The sequence below is a fragment of the Brachycentrus maculatus genome, unplaced genomic scaffold (assembly GCF_059751285.1).
Source record: "Brachycentrus maculatus isolate JH-2025_06_01 unplaced genomic scaffold, ASM5975128v1 h1tg001048l, whole genome shotgun sequence".
NCBI lineage: Eukaryota > Metazoa > Arthropoda > Insecta > Trichoptera > Brachycentridae > Brachycentrus > Brachycentrus maculatus.
This window is the reverse complement of record NW_028281756.1, coordinates 196,725-214,013: the sequence shown is the minus strand read 5'-3', so window position 1 is coordinate 214,013 and position 17,289 is coordinate 196,725. Positions and strand designations below refer to the sequence as shown.

At 30.9% G+C, this 17,289-nt stretch overlaps 1 protein-coding gene across 1 annotated transcript in view; it reads left to right on the top strand.

Annotated features, from left to right (window-relative positions):
* Positions 1-569: 569 nt before the first annotated feature.
* The window catches only part of LOC148299619 (neuropeptides capa receptor-like), a 107,124-nt gene continuing 90,404 nt past the window's right edge, over positions 570-17,289 (top strand). Inside the window, exon 1 of the mRNA XM_088275882.1 lies at positions 570-838. Within this exon, the coding sequence (XP_088132008.1) occupies positions 583-838 (256 nt within the window). The 5' untranslated portion in view covers positions 570-582. The remainder of the gene's footprint in view (positions 839-17,289) is intronic.

The window sequence follows — 17,289 nt, the reverse complement described above, 5'->3', positions numbered from 1 at the left end:
TTCCACTGCTTAAAAAATACCTGAACATGTACGTATTATGATGGAACACTGTTTATCAGTTATTATATTTTTAACAAATCGAAAGATGGTCTTTACATTATTATTTTGAATACACAATTCACTTTTTTAATAATTTTTGATCAAAAGCAACACCCATCCAATTATATCGGAATTCATCCAATTAACATTGTAATGAAAATTTCTAATATTTTTTGTATCTTTTTATTGCAGATGACGAAGAAGCGCAACGAATCAAAGAAAACCTCAGCAAAAATAACAAGAGCTGTTCTGAATTTATTAAAAATGCTAACTTGATTTTAATGAGCTTGTTACTTCGAAACTTTGATAGTCATTAATATTCAAATAAAATAGCGCAGATTAAATCAGTACTTAAAATTCACGAGTAAATTTGTGCTTTTAATAAGATTATAGCGAAAGTGTTTTATTAGCTATTGAAATCGTTAAATAAAATTCAAAATGGAGTCTCCATTGGTGGCGCCAAGTGCGGTAGCTTTTGAAGATGAAATTACATCAAATTTCACGCATGGGTTTGGGGATGCCGTGTTTGAGAATATCGAGGATATGGACCGTTGTGATCTGAACAACCCTTTCTTCAACTGCTCGTTGCAAGATTACTTGCAGTTCATGTTGGGTCCCCAACAGCTGGCGCTGTCGGTTGTTGTGCCCATCACGGTGGTTTATGTCCTTATTTTCGTGACCGGGGTAGTGGGAAATGTGTCCGTCTGCATTGTTATTGTACGCCACCCTTCTATGAGGACAGCCACTAATTATTACCTCTTCAGTTTGGCAGTCAGCGATCTCACCCTTCTTCTACTAGGTAAGTTGACAAATCTGTGTGAATTTCTTATTAATATTTTTTAAAGGAACAATCCGCCAAGACTCTATTTTTAGGAACTTGTCTGAAGGTAGGATAGTAATGATAAGGAAGTTAAATTTGAAAAATACATCACAAACACGCAGACCAATTGAAAATACATTTTTCTTGAATTTATTTTGCAATTGGCAGAAATGGAACCCGCGACGCCGGTTAAAAAAGAGAAATAGCTGTGTTTTATAACGTACAAAAATACTTCAATTTCATACTATTTCTGTGACCCTTAGTGGCTCATTATTAAAAATAGATATCAAACTGTGGTAGAGTAAGTTCGAACCCGGAAACTCTGACCTAAGAGTCCGCGGCACTAACCACGGTACCATAACTCGCCAAAATATAAGTACGAGATACAATAAGGAACACCAGGATAAGAGAAATATTCGAGATCGAAGATGTCGTTAGGTAGAGAAGGCAACGAACAAGGCAATGGTTGCGCATGAGTTAGTACAACTATAAACTGAATAAGTTAAACATTTTGAGACTTTGTAAATAAATACGCTGCAGCGAGATATTTTTTTTAAATTTCTTAATTCGGTCACCAATTGGCAGTGACAATGATATTGAAAGCTTTTAAATTTAAATCCACAGTAAAATCGTGTAACAATTTTATTTCACATTTTTTATAATTTTCATAAAACAAATAAAAATTTTGCTTTATAAAGAGAAGGTCAAAAATTGAGAAGTGTGGTTATCAATCATGCGTTGGATTGGTGAATATTATTTATTATGTTTATTTAAAAAAAATGAATTGGTGAATGTTACACGTGTTGTAAGTGATCATATCAAGTCTGTGACGGTCGTAAACCCTGTAAATGCCCAGACTTCATTATTCTTTATAATTCTTCAGATGTCAGAAATGTAAGAAATGCACTGGTTACGCTTTCCCGACAGGGTTGAGTATAAACTCTGTATACTCATTTATAAATCAATACATAATATGGCTCCAGGGTATCTAACAGAGATTGTCGATTATCGTTCTATTTTCTCTGCCTACCCCTCCGGAGAAACGGTGTGATGGTTAGTTAGGTTATTATAAGTCAATTATTTATGCTAGGACGTTTCAAAATCAATTATAATTTATTCAATCTCGTTCGAACGTCTCATATTTTTCTTTGAGATACTTTAAAACTAAAAAGTTTCGTTAAGCTTATGAAAATGTGAATTGGTTTCATGAATTAATGAAGTAATTTAAATTATGTATGAATAAATTATCTGAATTTCATTTAAATTATACCTCTTTAGTTCTGCAGTAATCGATTATCTAAAGTCTACAACACAGTCTCTACCTACTCCTGAGGAGTAGCGACAAAATGGTTAGTTAGTTACACTACGACACTATGAACAAAATGGAATAAAAATTATGGACAAAATAATTTGTCATTTCTTACATGATTAATATTTTTTGATATAAAAATACTGAAATTCTTCCTGAATTATTATAACCTTTAACATTTGGCGAACGATAAACCTTTTTCCTTAAAAACAGTGAGTAGAATTTTCTTCATCCTTTTTGTAAGGAATTATTTGAGATGAGACATGCCACGACGACTTAGGATCTTTCGATGTATACTCGTATTACATGGCTGAAAAAAATATTTTTTTGTAACATAAAAAAAGGCTTCGATATCTGGAAAATGCGCTGGTCTAAAATTATTATTTTTGTTTTCAACAATAATTTATAAATTGTATCTTTTTATATCTTGTACCCATATAGATCGGCAGTGACAATGATATTGAAACCTTTTAATTTTAAATCTACAATAAAATCGAGTAACAATTTTATTTCATATTTTTTTATAATTTTCATAAAACAAACGAAAATTTGCTTTACAAAGAGAAGGTCAAAAATTGAGAAGTGTGGTTGTCAATCATGCGTTGAATTGGTGAATATTATTAATTTTGTTTATTTAAAAATAAATGAATTGGTGAATGTTACACGTGTTGTAAGTGATCACTTTATCAAGTCTATGACGGTCGTAAACCCTGTAAATGCCCAGACTTCCATATTTTTCATCCACGTTGAGATGTCAGAAATGTAAGACTGAAGACTTTAAGTCTACATTTGACCTGACGAGGGAATTATTAATCCGACACCGGTAATCATGAAGTAGTGTTTTTAAGTGGTATTACACAAAATGAACGATAAATGATAAGGAGAGTGTTATAATACCATAATATACTATTAACAATGCGTAATATACTTAAAATCTGTATATATAATCCAAATTTATTGTTATTTTTATTTTAATTGTATAATGTGATCACGTAAACATCTTTGAGTCATCTTATAACAAGTCTCAAACCCTGTAAATACCCTAACATTCATAATTCCACATCAATAACTTAAAAATAATGACCTCAGTTTTAGTCCACGTAAATACGTTAAAATATAAGTAAGTCGTAACAAATTTCCGTAATACACGTTGGAGTTGAAAAAATACGCCGAAATAAGTGAAAATAATAAATAACCTTCCTGGAAATGTGCGCATTTTGTTTATTCTTCAACGCACAAGCTAAGAAACCCACGCTCTTTTGTTGACATATGGGAGAATTTTATATTCCCTGTTACCATCGGGAAGTTTTTACAATCGTGGGCGGTACGAACTTAATACCAATAATAACCTTATAATATATTCTAAGTAACGTAATATCGTATTTTCTCAGAACAGAATTTCACGTGTGAGTTACGAATAAACTTTTTTTTATATATCCAGCAAAGGTCACGAATCATATTCAATTGTTACGTCTTAAAGTTTCACTCATTTAATTATTTTCAACATAAGTTTAGCTAACAACAATTTGAGTGTGTCCAAATACTTGTTCGCAAAATCTGGATTATCTCTAATTACAGGAGTTATTTTCATATTATTTTTTGACTTCTCACCAATAGATGTCTCTCGTGAAGTTCTAATGATTCAAAATTGGTTCATATTTATAAAACTTCCAAGTAGCGTGGTTGTCAATAATGGGTAGAATTTGTGAATGTAACACGTGTGTAAAGTGATCACTTAAACCAGCCTATGACGGTCGTCAGCCCCGTAAATGTCCAGACTTCCATATTCTTCTTTTGATGAGAGGTCAAAAAATAAAAGTTTTTTTTTTTTTAATTATTACGACACACTTACATTGTTACATGTGGTAAATATGATTATTTATTTAAATCAAATGCGACAATTTAAAAATGATGTGGAATGCATCGAAAAAGATGTCACAATACATTTTTATAAATTGTGGTATTTACCAAGTAAATCTAAAATTTAAAATGGATAGATATTACTACAAAGTGACCGCCGAAAAATTTAATGTAATCGTTTAATTATCATCAAGAAGCAATAAAAAATAGGTACAATTAAAATATAATTCCAGGAAAAACTCTTTAAAAAGCTGAAATTTCTATTAAACATTATAAAATTAAACAACTTTGTTTAAACCGCTGTTTTATTATTAGTACACGTTATCCAACCGGTTTCGACAAGAACCTTGTCAGCATCAGGGTTTATTAAATTCTAAAACATTGAAAACATTAAAATACCAATAGCTAATAATAAAAAAGTTGCTAAAACAAAGTTGTTTAATTTTATAAAGTTTATAAAATGTGCCCCAAAGTAATCTGCGAAAAACATTTCTATTGTTTATAATGCATTTTATTTTTATTTTCCAAAAGATCTTGTTCTTTTCATAAGTATAACCATAATTACTATCTTAAAACCGTTAATACCTATTTCACTACCTTGCATTTATTTTAAAATCTTATACCTGATACCAGGGGCGTACATTCCATATAGGCAGAAAAGCAGTGCCTATCTCAACTTACCCGCGTGACATATAAAAACGCAACCAGTACTTACACTACCTTACTAAGTAGTACCTAGCTTACCTTACTATCTACCTCTACTGCCTACCCTAGTAAGTAGTACCTGCTTACCTTAATACCTCCCGCTACTCCTACCTTAATTAATTCTCTGTGCACGCTAATTATTGCCTGATATTCAATATGATAATATACCATATTGTCATATTGTCATATGGTATATGACCATATTGCCTGATATTCAATACGGTCAAAATCTTTCTTTGGTCTACATTTGCTTATTGCATTCTGAATTATGATTAGAACACTGAGCTTATGGAGTATTTTCCAAAAGGGTAAATGTAAAAAAAAAAGTATTGAATGTTTTCAAAAAAAATCTCCCATCTCAAAGGTTTAATTATCCTACAGGGTTGTAATGTCTCTATTGGATAATGTGAATAAAAAGGTTTACGTTTGCGTAATACTTTTCAATTCCGAACTAAACAAATAATAATTCTCAAAAACCAACAAGCATTCCGCCGTCTGTCATTGTTATGTGTTTGTTCGCCCGAGGATATGTAACTTATGACATCTTACAATACATGTACTTTCTTATTCTTCTTCTTCTTCGTGTACCTTGTAAGGTCCTCCAACGTTGGCAATCACTATGAAACAGGGCCTTTGTCCACTACACGGAATTTCTCCGTCCAGCAGTCCAGTTTTGAAAAATGAAAACGACTACAACAGTTAAGCGTGATCGAATTTACGCGCAACGTATTCACGCACCAATCAAGAGCACCGATCCGAAGAAAGGTGGACAAAACCATAAGCTAATTGTCGTTTTAAAACGCTAACTGAAGTGCCGGACGATAAAAATACACGGAATTCCGGGTAGTGGACAAGCGCCCAAAGACTTCGCGGTCCTGCGCCATCCGGAACAACTCACTTCTCTCATCCCGGTCCAGTCGCGAATGTTCGCTTCCTTAAAACTTTACTTCCTCATATTTTATTTTTACTAACTGAATTTTCACAATACTTCGAAACGATCGCTCGTCTTGTTTCACTAAAAATAAGATCATCATTTTTTTTAAACTTTCGCTTGGTAAATTCCACTATTTCTTCAAATTGTGACACATTATACATCACTATCAAACAGTATGATACGATATTTGATACTGACGTTGGGTATACGGAAAAACGCGCAAAGATATTTTTGAAAAGATATTATCCAAAAGTGACTTTAAAACCTTATTTTTCTGAATTTTTTTGATATCTCAACGTAGATGAAGAAGATGTAGATGTGCAGGGCTTACGACCGTCATGGGCTAGTTTAAGTGATCACTTACCAATTCTACCCATGATTAACAACTACACTGGTCAAATCCTTGAAACTTCTGGTTATATTGACCAAACTAGAAACACAGTGTTTGTCTTCACTAGATTTCACAGAGACACTATGGTGGGATGAAGTATATATATTATTTTTCTTCTCACCGACATCCGCACCCAATGGTGCATGGGTTACTGTATCAAATGCTCAGTTGAACGTTAATTAATATGAATGCAGGTTGATCAGTATTACATTTTAGGTGCTAGTTCTGAGAAATATTATATATATATATATATATATATATATATATATATATATATATATATATATATATATATATATATATATATATATATATATATATATATATATATATATATATATATATATATATATATATATATATATATATATATATATATATATATATATATATATATATATATATATATATATATATATATATATATATATATATATATATATATATATATATATATATATATATAATATTTCTCAGAACTAGCACCTAAAATATATTTTGTTAATTTTCAACTGACAGTGAGTTTTGATTTTTTAAGTGATTTTTATGTGCTATTGAAGGCATGAACAATTTCTTATCCTCATTTCGAATCGTGAGAGAGAAATCACCAAACCGAATTATCAGCAAACAAACACCGTATTTTGGGGAAAATTTAGATTGCGAGGGACAAGTTAGCCTACTTGACAAATATTTCTGTGCTTTTTCTGTGCGCTTTCCCGGATATTTTTTGTGATTGGCACATCTGTTTTGTGACGTCACGCTCCGAATTTGAATAAGAAAACGCGGGAATCATGTAAATCGAATATTTTAGCGCGGCCATTGTGAGTTGAATGAAAAAATATCAACAAGGATTTTCGGGGGGCGTCTGTTTGATATTGTTCGGCTAGTCCAGATTGAATTGATTTTTATATATTTAAAAAAATTCAAACGTACCTACTCAACATTTGAAATTCAATCTACTAATTAGCCACTGCATTTTACGGTAATCGATTCATTGTAATATCCTACCCAGTAGGACACTGTTTTTTTTTTGGTCAGTATTCTAGCTCGCTGACTAACTTAATAATAATAATAATTAAACCCTTATCCACACCCCAATGGTGCATAGGGCACTGTGTCATATTAACGCAGTGTTATCTTGATCGTTTACAAATGAAGGAAAGGTGATCAGCCCTCCGCTTCAGGTACCAGTCCATGGTAATATTGAATAAATATAACAGTGAAAAAATCACTTATATTTTTTTAGGCCCCTTGGGAATCGAACCCGGGACCTGCAGAACGGTAGCCGAGCGTGCTGACCATTACGCTACGGAGGCGGACACTAGCTCGCTGATTACTCCTCTTCTAGAGTGGGAATGTGAGTTATATATCGTGCTACGATTTTATGTTATCTCTATTAGCTTCTCTTGGTTTATATTTTTATTGGGAAGCTATTTTATTTATTCCACCTCGAATTTTGAAGTCAAAAATATTATGTCTTTGTTAAAATTGTAAAAGAAAAACCATTTTTTTTACCAGTTGAGATTATTTTATCATGACGACTAGTTCCAGAAGATATGATTCCATGTTCAGGTGTAAATATAAACTAGTTCATATTTAGACCTGAACATGAAGCATATTTTTCTAAACTAGTCTTCATAGGCAATTTTCTTTTACAATTTCCATTATATCTTACCACAAAGTAAATGCCGAAACAATTGATAAAATATCTATGTTAAAATATCAAAATATATAAAGTTGTTATTTTATTATGTTTATTTTTTTTAAACATAAGGTGAAAATTATAAAAAATACTAGTTTTTTTAAAAAAAATTAAGTAATGTGTTAAATACTCAAGTAGTAAAAAATAAGTGTTTTTTTTTAAATTCGATCATGCCTTACTATAAAGTAAATGCCGAAACAATAAATGATATACAGTGAAAAAGTATATTGCAGTCGTACAGGAGAAAGTGACCAACTAACAAAACGTAAAATGTTCAGAAGGGCCATTGAAGTCACTTTTGTTGGGCAAGAAAATAAACATGAATGCAGTTAGTCTTTTATAACAACTCTATAATATTATACTTCCAAGTTTAAAACGGATTTTTTCAGGGAAATATTAATTAGTAAGATATCAAATTGTCAATAAACACGTTTTAGTAAAAAATGAACTTGGTCACTTTCTCCTGTATGACTATGATATGTATATTTATTATAATTATTTGTTAAGAACTTTTTTACTTATGGTTTAACGGGTATAACCTCTGTACATTCGATATGGCTGGATGCATCCAATTAAAAATCCTATTTTATCAGTAACAGATTTACATAAAGATCTCGAGAATAAATAAAAGATATTGATACCGTTTGAGAGGTATAACGTTTCTTCACGGCTTTATAAAAATACGATCGGTAAGACACGAATAAAAAAGCAAATTTTAATAGGGCTTTTCGCTCGATATTACAGCCCATATCGACTGTAAAACGATATAATTTACCTGTGTTTCGCACGTTACTACGCGCATAAATATGTTATAAAGCATAAAAAATATTTTATACACGACATGAATTTAAAGAATATCGTAAAAATGGATTACATTTTTATTGACTGTAAAAAATCTTATCAATAAACTTTTTTACGTTCTTCTCTCAATTATATCGGTTTAATAACATACGAAGGTATGTAAATATGGAGTATTCAGAGAGCCTGGTTTATTCTTAAATTATCGTAGACAACCCCTATTCGCACCCGATGTTGCATTATATGTATAAATGAAGTAATCTCTTGATCGTTAACACATGAAGGAAAAGTAATCAGCCTTCCGCTTCAGGTAATATCAAATAACTAATTCAGTGAAAAAATCATTTAAATTTATTGTCGCCGGTCAAATAAAATGTTTGTGGAAAAATATATATCTTATAATAAATATGTATATCTATTATAAGATAGATATATCTAGATATAGATATAAAAGATAGATATATGATATATAAGATAGATATATCTTTTATAAGATATACTTATGTATATCTTATAATTGTATATCTTATAATAAATATACATAATTATTATTATGTATATCTATAATCTTTAGGCATGCCCTGTATATATGCTGAATTATACAGGGCTATAATTATTATTATGTATAAAGCCGAAAAATACTGTATATATGCTGAATTAAGTATAACAAAAAGTAATGTAAAGTTAACAATTTAAAACAATTTTAATACAAAACAATTCCTGTGGAAGGAGGTTATGTGCGTAGGCGTTTTGAGAAAACTGACAATTTACGTTATGAATGATATTTGCGTACAATTTGAATGTAGCAGAGAAATATTGAATAAGTAATATCCCCAGTGATGAAAGTGACGTGAAGGTATTATGAAAGCTATATTTCAGGAATGGCACATCACTGGGTTGATACTTGGCTCCAAAAGCACTGTTTTCTTTGTTTCGTTTTGCTTTTGTTTGTTCTCTGAACTTTTGTTCAGGACTGTCATATTTCACGCTAGCATCTCGCTAAGTCGCGTGTTAAATATGACAAAGCTCTTGCTACGTAAATAATATTATCAGCTTTATACGGGATCACAAGTAAACAAAATATTTTTGTTTACATGTTATTTTGAAATGAAGTGATTAAAACGTTTTAAAAGTATTTTTTGCAGTGATTATTGGATAGGATGGCATGTGAGATGTATTTTTATATAGCGTGTTAATATGTCGCTCACTCTTTTCAACAAAGTCATAAATTAAATAAAAAGTTGGTTTGTAAAGTTATTGTAAAGTTAAATATATGATAAATTTATGCTTTTTACTTTGTTTGTTTTACTTTTCACCAGACTTAGTTACAGTAACGCGTTGCTGGGCAAAGTTAGTAAAATAAATAAAATAAATTAATACAGGCAATTTTTTTTAGATACATATGATTTTTTTATGGATACTTGATTTGGGAGAAACAAAAGCTTTATCAATGAGTGCTAATGTGATATTTACATACAAGATTGTAAATGTGAATATCATAATGACAACAGACATTAATTTAGAGTCAAAGCATCAATTCATTGATGTCGCAATTGCCTCTCAATAACATTTTCAAAAGAACGAACAAATTGAATATATCAACAAATTCAAATAAAATATTGCTTGGAATTGGCCTCAAAGAGATCAATAAAAAAAACACGGCTTCATTCTTGCAAATTAAGCTACAAATTTGAGATGGAGGTAAAAAAAATAACCACCATCTCAATCATTGAATGATGAAAGAAAACACTTGTTATTGAATCAAAAAACAATCGTTGAATTTATTTATTTGTATTTCATCATATACATGATTACAAATTACAAAAATGTGCCCTCACTGAGTTTTCCCGGGCCAAGGGCACATTTTACATTATTAATTAATAAAATTATATAAATGAAATTCCCAGGGCGGAATCAAATAAATCTAAGTGATTTTTTCACTCTAATATTTATTCAATATTATCCTGGACTGGTACCTGAAGCGGAGGGCTGATCACCTTTCCTTCATATGTCAACGATCAAGATAACGCTGCGTTAATATGATGCAGTGCCCTATGCACCATTGAGGTACGGATAAGGGTTTGAATGTATGAATATGAAAGAAAATTGTAATCGGAAAATTGTAATGTAATTGTGACATGCAATAAAATACGACATGTTTATATATTTCAGATCTACACACCTCTATTGACTTTTGAGAATAGCTCTTTATATTAAGTTTAATTTTAAATGACTTTATGGATAATAAAAGCAGGTTGTACAACTTTTTGCAAAATAATCCAAGTTTTTTTGACCACAAGAGGTGTGTTTAAGATTTTGAAGGACGTGTTTCTGTACGTCAAAGTGCGTTAAGTGCGTTAATAGTGATTCGTTAGCATTGCTGGGAGGTGCTTTTGTGTTATGTTAGGGTGAACACTGACCGGAGCATTTCGTCGTAATGTAACGTCGTAACATCGCTCGCGTCGAGCACGTTACGTTACATGACGTTACGACATTGTTGACTGACTGCGATCAGTGCTCGTTTGTGGCCTTGTGCTCAGTGTTTCCATATGTCACACCAAAAAATTTGAATAACAGTCTAGAAATCTGTATTAAATTTGTATGGAATCTACTACTACTACTACTACTACAATCACGCCGTTTCAGGATTTAGTAGGCAGAAAGGATGGAACACCACACTCTTCTGTCCTGACATACACTCCTCGCCTCCTTCACATCCATAATTCAAGTCATACATGCCCTCCGATTACGCAGACTTCTGACACCGCCAGATTTTAGGTTCTAATTGATCTGATCGTGCCAAGTCTTTTTCGGTCGTCCTCGTTCTGTTTTCCCTCTCACATTCGCCATATATATTTTCTTAGTCATTCTCTCGCTATCCTTTTGCTCCACATGTCCATACCACCGTAAAAAAACTCTTCCTAATATTTTCAATTATTCCTTGTTCAGCCTTACATGAAACAACAGCCTTGTATGGAATCAATAACCCAAAATCTGTATGAATCTTTGCAACTTTACATTCGTAGTTAAAATGTCGGACGACGAAGACGTGATTCTTGGTTTTGTGATTTCGATAAATTACAGCTTACTCCAGATGAAGAAAAAAAAAATTCCCGCAGTTTGGGGAATTTCCCACAGATTGGCATCCCTGGTACTGACTTAATTGCATCCGACTTCGGATGGAGCATTCGGAACGAGCGGCGAGCAGCTCGGCTCAGTGTACTGACTGCCTGAATGCTCGCATCGTAACATGTTACGTTACGACGAAATGCTCCGCTCAGTCTCCACCCTTAGAGTAATTCTTAAATGCGTATTTGAGATTGTTTTAACACACATATAGTTGTCATAAGTTGTAATGTGTTGAATTTTTTAATAATTTGATTTAATCACATAATTTTTAATTTTTCTTTCTTGTTGTAGTTCACGTAGTTTAATTTATTAAAATATTTGTATATTTTAAGGGTTTTAACCTATGTTTCCATTATTATAATATATTATTTAGTGATATGGCATTAACTTCGTAGAATAACAAAATGGTATAAATAAAATATATTTTTTTTACAATATAAATAACATTTCGGAGTATTTAAATCATATTTTGAAATCATAGTTTTTAGATCATATTTTTATATTGTAGACGAAGTGTGTGGAAGTTTTTGGTAAGGAAATGTAATTAACTATGAGTATTTAAATGTTTTAGAATTTAATAAACCCTGATGATGACAAGGTTCTCGTCGAAACCGGTTGGTTAAAGTTTACTAATAATAAAATAATAAAATAACAAAGAAAAGTGATAGGCCCTTCGCTTTAGGTACCAGTCCAGGGTAAGATTGAATAAATATAATAGTGAAAATATCACTTTTATTAATTAGTCCTCCCCCCAGGGAATCGAACCCAGGACCTCCAGAACGGTAGCCAAGCGTGCTGACTAATAAACATTATTGATAAGCTTTATAAAATAAAAACAACTTTGTTTGAAACCTTTGTTTGATAACTTTGTTTGTTTAAAACCACTTTTTATTGGTACACTTTATCCAACTGGTTTTGACGAGAACCTTGTCATCATCAGGGTTTATGTACTGAATTCTAAGTCATTGAAGTGTACCAATAAAAAGTGGTTAAAACAAAGTTGTTAAATTTTATAAAGTTTATAAAATGTGCCACACAGTATCTGCGAAAAACATTCGAGAAATGAAAATAGAGCACTGGTATAAGTCAATTTTTAAGTTTATTAATGAAAACGCAAAAATACAGACTCAGTTTGTATTTTCACTTGTTGATGAGTACATCTTTAGTTCTCAAAACTAATCGCATTGACATTCATAGACTCAAAAAGTGGTCTTATAAAAGTGTTTTATTTTAAATTTAGACACCAAAAGGATGAAACATTAATTTATGTAGATAGTAGTCGAGTTCACGAGTCTAGACTCAAGCCAAAAACATCCCCTAATACACAACTATGCCTCCACTCACCACCCCTCACTTCACCATATCGCACAAAATGTGTGGGTGATAGTCTAAGGGCAGAATTAAATTTATTTGAACTAAGAAATTCGGTTGAATCTCATTGTTTTGTGGTTTGAACAATGACAATTATATATTACGTTTTGAGATATGTAATGTAATTTGAGTAGACGACTCAGATACTTGAGTTCTTTCAAATCCGCAGTAATGACATCACTCTTGTCGAGACGATACCTCGCATCTCACTAACCAAATTGTATACTCGTTAGTCTACTTAGAAGTGGCTACAAAAAAAAGTAATTAAAAAAAACCTTATATATCCAAACATAAACTAACATTACCCGGTCAGTGTTGGGTAGACCTAGATATATATGGGTAAACTGCAAATTCCTATCTATTTTTATCCGTTTTAGAATATTACCCAACAGGATTGGGTAATGCTAAGTTAGCCTGGATAAACCTAGGTTTACTTCGTATTCTACCTCTAATTTTAACATATCGCTCACTCCTTCCAACAAAGATATATATCAAAAATCGTAAATTTTCAGTTGTGCGTGTTTTCGGAATGCCCATAAATGTACTGTATCCCAGAAAAAGAGGCATATTTTTAACTTAATATTTACCCGCTACAGGGCAATAAATGTTGTTTTTTCATTTTGAAGAAAAGGTATTGTTTAATTATTTTTTTAAATATACTAAATATTTTTCAAATGGAGAAAAAACCTTCAGGTTTTACCTAAAAAGATCTGCTGGACAGTAAAAAAGTTCAATAAGTGGCTTGATATTTATTTTTAATACATACGAAAATGTACACACCTGAAAATTAACGATTTTTGATTTATGACGTTCTTGAAAGGAGTGAGCGATATGTAATAATGAAGGATTCAATGAATCCAAACAGTCCAATTCAGGTGAAGTTCAAAATAACTTTTTTGAATTGTGTACTCAGTTGAAATAACAAATCATTAAATCTCGGTGAAATCAGTAAGTTCTACCAAAAACTTTAAACTTATTAGATTTTGCTGTTTTATTTATTATTTTAATTTCTGTTTATACAAAATATCACATTTCTCAGATCATTGCTATACGAGGTATGCCTTCAACGGTGTATTTTAATATATTGCTTCAACGACCTGAGTGCGCACTTTGAGAAACAGAGACTTAAATGTAACGAAAAAGGAAATCATTGAGAATGTAATATATTTCAATTTTGGTTAGTTGGAACATGTGCACCTAATGAGATCTCTGAATAATACAAGTTGACTGTGTAATTATATTAAGAGCTTTAAGTTTCCTTTATCTTGGAACGCGAAGAAGAGAAGGATATAAAGGAAAAATGTGAACAACATTTTGAGTGTGTCCAAATACTTGTTCACAAAATCTGGATTATCTCCAATTACAGGAGTTATTTTCATATTATTTTTTTGACATCTCATCAAAGATGAAGAAGAATATGGAAGTCTGGGCATTTACGGGGCTTACGACCGTCATAGGCTGGTTTAAGTGATCACTTTACACACGTGTAACATTCACCAATTCTACCCATTATTGACAACCACGCTACTCAAATTCTTGGAAGTTCTATATATATGAACCAATTTAGAAACCTTGTTCATGAATCACTAGAACTTAGAACTAATAAAAAGCTTCTTTACATCTCACCAATAGATGTCTCTAGTGAAGTTCTAGTGATTCATGAACAAGGTTTCTAAATTGGTTCATATATATAGAACTTCCAAGAATTTGAGTAGCGTGGTTGTCAATAATGGGTAGAATTGGTGAATGTTACACGTGTGTAAAGTGATCACTTAAACCAGCCTATGACGGTCGTAAGCCCCGTAAATGCCCAGACTTCCATATTCTTCTTCATCTTTGATGAGATGTCAAAAAAATAATATGAAAAATGTGAACTTTACATACAGCTGAGACGCGATTATTCGGATTTTTTTTTATGAAAAATCTTTTCGGATTTTACGAATCGATGAAAATAAACATATATAAGTGCACTCTACTTTAAAAAATATTCCATTTGTGATTCATTTGTTTTTTTTTTTAAATTTATTTATTTAATATATTTACATTTTTATTAATAACATAATACATTTGAAACATTTATACATATGGAGAACTTTTATATTTCGATTCGCTGTGCCTCTCCATAAAAGAGACTGTGCTCTTGTGCTTGGAGAGGGACTTACACTCGTGGTTTAATGTTATATAATAAAAGATATAATAGTCTTTTTTTGTATATTTTTTCAAGATTTAAATGTAATGAGCTTAAATTTTTTTCTGAAGTATTTTTATATCATCTATTTTTTTATTTCTTTAGGGAGTTTATTGAAATGTTTGATTGCCAAATATTTGAAGTTTTGCTGAAATTGCTTGGTGTTGCATTTTGGAGTAAAAAAATCGTTTGAGAATCTCTTCTTTCTCTCTCTTCTTTCTCTTCTTTCTCTCTTTCAAGATTTTATATTTGTACAAATTTTAAACCAAAATAATTTTATTTTAACGACCTGATGATGGAATGATTATTCCGAAACCGGTAGTCACGAATAAGTATTTATAAAAATGGTATTACACAAATAGCGGCATTGAGGTAGTATAATCAAGGTTTAACTGTGCTGTTTCACGGTTCTTTACGAAAAAAATAGTTTCTATTCCAAAAGCTTCAAATTTGGTTCTTAGGAGAGATATTTTTTTTTTATATTTGAAGCACTAAATTTGTGATTTTCCATTTTATAATTAAAATGTAACTTTGTTTTAAAATCATTAAAAATATTTTATTTTAACTTATTTATAATGTCTATCGGTTTCGAAGCTAACCGCTTCTTTATAAGGACAGTATTAATCAGTCTTGATAAAGAAGGGGTTAGCGTCAAAACCGGTAGACATTATAATTTAGTTACAATAAAATATTTTTAGTGATTTTAAAACAAAGTTATATTTTAATTGTACAGATATTTTGTAAATTGATTTATTCATTCAATTTTTTTTGACATAATTCGTAGTAGGTACATGATTTATTTATATGGTATACCATTAAAATAAACAAAAAATCTCATATGTAGATAGTCGTGATGTACGTAAGTAGGTACACAATATATTAATTCTAGTGTGAAGCTAATTGCAATAAATTTAAAACAGAATATATAAGGAAAACAAGATAAAGAGTGAAATATAAAGAAACGTCAAAGAAAAGATATAAAATAAATATAAATGGATTCAGAGTATGAAATATAAGAGTATGAAATTACTAATTTATGTGATTTTGTTTACATAAATACATTTTTCCCTTTTTATTACTTCTGATATTTTATAAACTTGTATATTTAGATATTTTCTTTATTTAATATGGATATGCATATAAAGTATCGAAAAGATTTTTTGAAATAATTTTTTTTTGTATTTTCAACGCCCTCTAAAAAAATGTTTTTGGGGGTGTTCCTCGTATTATGGGCCAGGGCTGCTTCTTTTAGTGACTGAGATGATGAATAGCGAGAAGTATTACCCTATCCAACTGAAAAAAAATACTACCAGAGATACAAAACCGAAGGTCAAATGATAACGGAATACTTCAGCAGGATTTAACCCCCTGCCACAAATCCAAAAAAATGATGAAATTTTTCACAAAAACGATGAACTGTGTTGGACTGGTCAAGAATTTTGTCAGACATAAACCTAATTGAAAATCTATCGGCAATCTGTAATAATCGGCTCTCGGTGGAAAAGTTCATTTTGTCCATAATTCAGATATGGTTTCAAGACGATAAAATGGCATCCACGTGCCAAAAACTTGTGTAATAGATGCCAAGAAGAGTACAACTTTTAATTGAGCCGAAATGAGATTATATTAAAATTATTAATTTCTGATATAACTAATAAAAAAAGGTTTCAGAATACTTTTTACCAAAATGCAACTAAAAAAGTTTTATAAAATTAAATAACATTGGTAAAATCACTTTTTTATAAATACAATTTAACCTACCGGTTTCGACAAGAACCTCGTCATTATCAGGGTTAATTTTAATTCAAAAATATTAAAAATATCAAAATATTCTCAACCATACACTTCCACACACTCATACGTAAAAATCCTAAATTTTTAAAAAGATTTTTACGGAGTGTGTTGAAATTTTTGGTTGAGTATTTTAATGTTTTTAATGTTTTTGAATAAAAATAAACCCTGATGATGACAAGGTTCTTTTTGAAACCGGCAGGTTGAATTGTATTAATAAAAAAGTGGTTAAACCTAAGTTATTTAATTTTA